The sequence below is a fragment of the Manacus vitellinus genome, unplaced genomic scaffold (assembly GCF_001715985.3).
Source record: "Manacus vitellinus isolate BGI_N305 unplaced genomic scaffold, ASM171598v3 scaffold_129_pilon, whole genome shotgun sequence".
Classification (NCBI taxonomy): Eukaryota; Metazoa; Chordata; class Aves; order Passeriformes; family Pipridae; genus Manacus; species Manacus vitellinus.
In genome coordinates, this window is record NW_021938948.1 from 30,926 (window position 1) to 34,831 (window position 3,906).

General features: G+C 53.4%; 1 protein-coding gene across 1 annotated transcript in view; it reads right to left on the minus strand.

Annotated features, from left to right (window-relative positions):
• Positions 1–97: 97 nt before the first annotated feature.
• CERS5 (ceramide synthase 5) overlaps positions 98–3,906 on the minus strand; it is a 14,323-nt gene continuing 10,514 nt past the window's right edge. Inside the window, 2 exon segments of the mRNA XM_029965983.1 lie at positions 98–1,373; positions 2,922–3,090. Coding sequence (XP_029821843.1) covers positions 1,221–1,373; positions 2,922–3,090 — 322 coding nt within the window. The 3' untranslated portion in view covers positions 98–1,220.

Below are 3,906 nucleotides of genomic sequence, written 5' to 3' on the forward strand. Positions count from 1 at the left end.
TGGGAGGGACCTTAAATAATCACCCAGTTCCAGCCCCCCTGCCACAGCCAGAGGGGCACCTTCCTCCAAACTCGGCGTGGAACACCTCACCCCAAGGTTCTGAAGCAACTTTTAATCGGAGATAAGAGTAAACAACAGTATAAAATGGTAACGAGTCGAGAAGTTTCCAAAATTCTGCTCCTGATTGACCATTCCATTGCCCCCAAGTACCATTGAGTAAAAATAAAAAAAAGAGAAGCAAAAGCCCACGGTGTGGCTGCTCTTCCAGCCCTGGGTTCCTCCACAGCTGCAGCATCAGAGCAGCAACATTCACTTCTGTCTGGGAGTTACAGGACCAAAACATCCCATTTTTTGGAGGGTTAAACCCGGCCCCACCAGTTCTGATCCTCCCTCCGATCCCAGCTCAGCCAACTGGATCCAGCAGGTCTAGAAAAAGTCTTCAAAACCCACAATTTGCAACAGGGAAAAAAAACACCAAACAAACAAACAATTTAAAAGGCCTGGATTGTGCTGGTTGTCTCAGGGGCAATAAACCACCCCCCCTACCTTCCCCCCCTCCCTCACAGAAGGCTTTGGTCAAGACTTCAGAGGGGTTTGCAGCACCAAAAGAGGCAGCAGATGCTGGCCTGGTCCCTGGTGACAGCAGAGATGAGCAGCTGGGACCTCCTCAGCACCCCGGGGGCGAGCCAGGACAGCAGTTCTGGGGCAGCACAGTTCAAAGCTCAAGGCTGAGAAAAAGAGTCTCTGCCTCCCCCAGGGCTGGTTTGGACGTGGAACCTGCTCCCAAAGTGGCTCCTGGAGTGCTTCTGGACCTGGAACCTGCTCCCAAGTGGCTCCTGGAGTGCTTCTGGACCGGCCCCGTCCAAACCCGCTCTTGCCTCGAGTTTGATCCCAGTGAAAAACCAACCAAACAAAAGACACCTCTGCAGACATCAACAGGAACTCTCGGGGTTCAACAACTTGGGGTTGTGTTTTGTTTTTTTTTTCTTGTGCTTTTGAAGCACAAAAGTGGCTCGAGGTGGAACCTGCAGCTCTGTTCTCTCGCCCCGGCTTCGTCCCTCGGACCGGTCGGGGTTTTGCTGGAGGTGTCTGGGGAAGGGGGTTCGTTGTTGTTGTTGTTTTTTTTTTGTTTTGATTAAAGATCACTTGGGAATGTGGAGCTCAACACAACTAGATAATTGAAAGAGAAGTCCATGCTTGCTCAGGGCCAGCCCAGGGCCTTACTCCTCCCCTGTCCACTGGCCGCCGGCCACGTGGCCGTTGAGGCGGTTGGAGCCGTTGCTGGAAGTGCTGAAGACTCCTTTTGTGCTGTTGGAAGTCACATCCTCCTCCTCAGAGCTGCTCTCCACGTCACTGCGGTCGTCCTTGGACACCTGAGAGGTGGCCAGTGGGAATTGGGTGGAGGGAGAGGAGAAGGGGAGTTGGAAAATGCACAGAAAAGAGCAGTCAGGGGGTTGTGTCCACATGATGGACCAGCTTCAAGTCACATCTACCTCCCACATTTGAGCCTGGAGCAGTTCAAGCCCCCAAGGAGGATCCTGTCATGGCATTAGGAACAAGACAGACACTGCAAATGGCAACCTGGGGAGGTGAGTTCCATTTTCCAGACACCCTGTGCACCTGTGAAAGCCCCTTCGCCCTCTGTGCTCTCACCAGACCAGAGGACACCACGGATCTGGGGGTGTCCTTGTCTTCCAAGAGCTCCACTCTAGATGGGTTAAAGGCCATTTCTCTAAACAACTTGTTTTGACTCCAGACTTTCCCATGCCACAATCACCAGTGGGCACAATGACCAAGCCCCAGCAGCGTATCAGCCTGGGAGGGAACATTTTGTCCCACGGGGAGAGGCTCTGCTGTTTTAAACATTAACCAGCTGAATTTATCACATCACTGCTTTGCACCAAGTGCCTCCCAGTCCCACAGCCTGGTGGCTGCTTCATCCAGGAGATCCCCCTGAGGAGCAGGGGCCTGCTGGGAGAGCAGGATGGGAGAACAAAGGCAGTGTCTGATCCCAGCAAAGCCGCTGGGAACGGGAGGAGCCTCATCCCAGAGATCCAGATCTGCCAGCAGGGTTATGCCTCAGCTGCAAACCCAGCTCAGTTTGATCCATGGGGGGGGATTTGAACCTTTCCAGGAGGACTTTGGGTGCCACAGGAGGGCCCTACTCCAGCCCTGTGGAGCCAGAAGGGAGAGGGCAGAGCCCATGAACCCGGCCCTGACTGCAAACACACACCTGGGAGGTGGCAGGTGCCAGGGGCAAAACCTCCCCAGGGCCCTGCTCCTGCTCCTCACTCTCCTCCCTCCTGCCTCTGCAGCCAGCAGCCCTCGTGGGCTCCACGTGCCAGCACTCTGGCTCCCAGCTTTCCAAGGATTCCAGGATTCCACCCTGAGTCAGGGTCAGGGCCCTCCAGCAGCAGGGAGTGGTTGAACTCCAGGGAAGCTCTGGCAGGGAGCCAGGTGAAGTTAATGATCTCCAGGAGCCCTGCTGGATGGTTCTGCCCCTTGCCAGAACTTTTGCTTATTATCTGTCCCCCAATCTCCTGCTGTGTTGGAAGTTCAAAGGGTCACTGGGAGGAAGCAGAAATCCCTTGAGTTTTTTTTCCCCACTATTGGGGGATAAGGGACTGTTTTACTCCTTTTCACAGGGAGGAGCAGTTTTCTCCTGTCCTCTCCCCCTCACAAGACAGAAATCAGAGTGTGTGAAACCAGAGAGTGAAGGTCATGCAGGGCAGGTGACAGCAGGTAAGATCAGACCCCAGGACACTGCTCTGCCCTTTGGAAAAAAACTGAATTTTGGCACTTTGTCAGGAGCAGGGAGAGAAGGAGAAGGCACCAAAGCCCCAAGACCAGAGCTCTGCTTTTGTCCTGGCCTGGACACAGCCCTGTTTGAGTGAACAAAGAGAACCACAGGTCACACTTACATGCAAAGGGTGGAACTGTCCAGCTCCAATCTGGCACAGAGAAAAGGAGAAAAGAATGAAGAAGACAGAGCTTAGAGTCCTTTCTCTGGCTAGGTCACCTGGACAGGAGAGAACCAAGGAAAGGGAAAAAGGTGTAGAACTCAGGATACAGAAACAGCTCCAGAGGCAGAAAAATCAGGCATTTGCAGCAGCAGCAGCTGTGGGGAACAGATGGGAGAGCTCAGACTCCCCAAACCTGCCTTCCCCCACAGTCCCTGCCACAGGCAACCACGACAGAAACATTTCTGGAAGTCAACAATCCCTGTGTGGGGGCAGCTGAAGTCAAAACCCACAGAATAACGCAGAGCCACGAGGGGAAACTCGGCTCAGAACACCAAAATCTGACTGGGAAAAAGCATCTGTCCTCCCAAATCAGCTTTTGCTCTTTCACAGAATCACAGAATGGTTTGGGTTGGAACAGACCTGAAGGATCACACCCAGTTCCAGCCCTCAGACACCTTCCACTGAGGTGCTCCAAGGCCCATCCACCCTTGGCCTGGAACTGGATGATCTTTAAGTCCAACCCAGAGAACCATCCTGAGGTTCTCTGACAACCAGTAAACCCCTCTGCATCCCTGAGAGTCCCTTCCCTCCACGCTGGAGCTCAGTGTCTGTGCTGACAGGTGAAGGTGCCCAACCCTCAGCACATCCCCAGGACCAGCTGAAGTCGCTGGAAAACATCCTGTGTGTTCATCCTGGAGTTCAAAAAAGAGCCTGTCACCACCTAAAACTCCAAAGCACCTAACAATTCTGACACCACCACTACTGCTAAAACATTTGAGCATGCTGGAAAAGTTATTTCCCTGCATGCCCAGAACACAGGAAACCTCCTGAGCAACACCTGCAGAGGTAAAAAAATCACACACCAAGGGAAAAAAATCACTCTCCTTGCAGAACTCCTGATGCAGGTCCCTCAAAACCAGCACCAGCCCCCACCAAAGGGCCC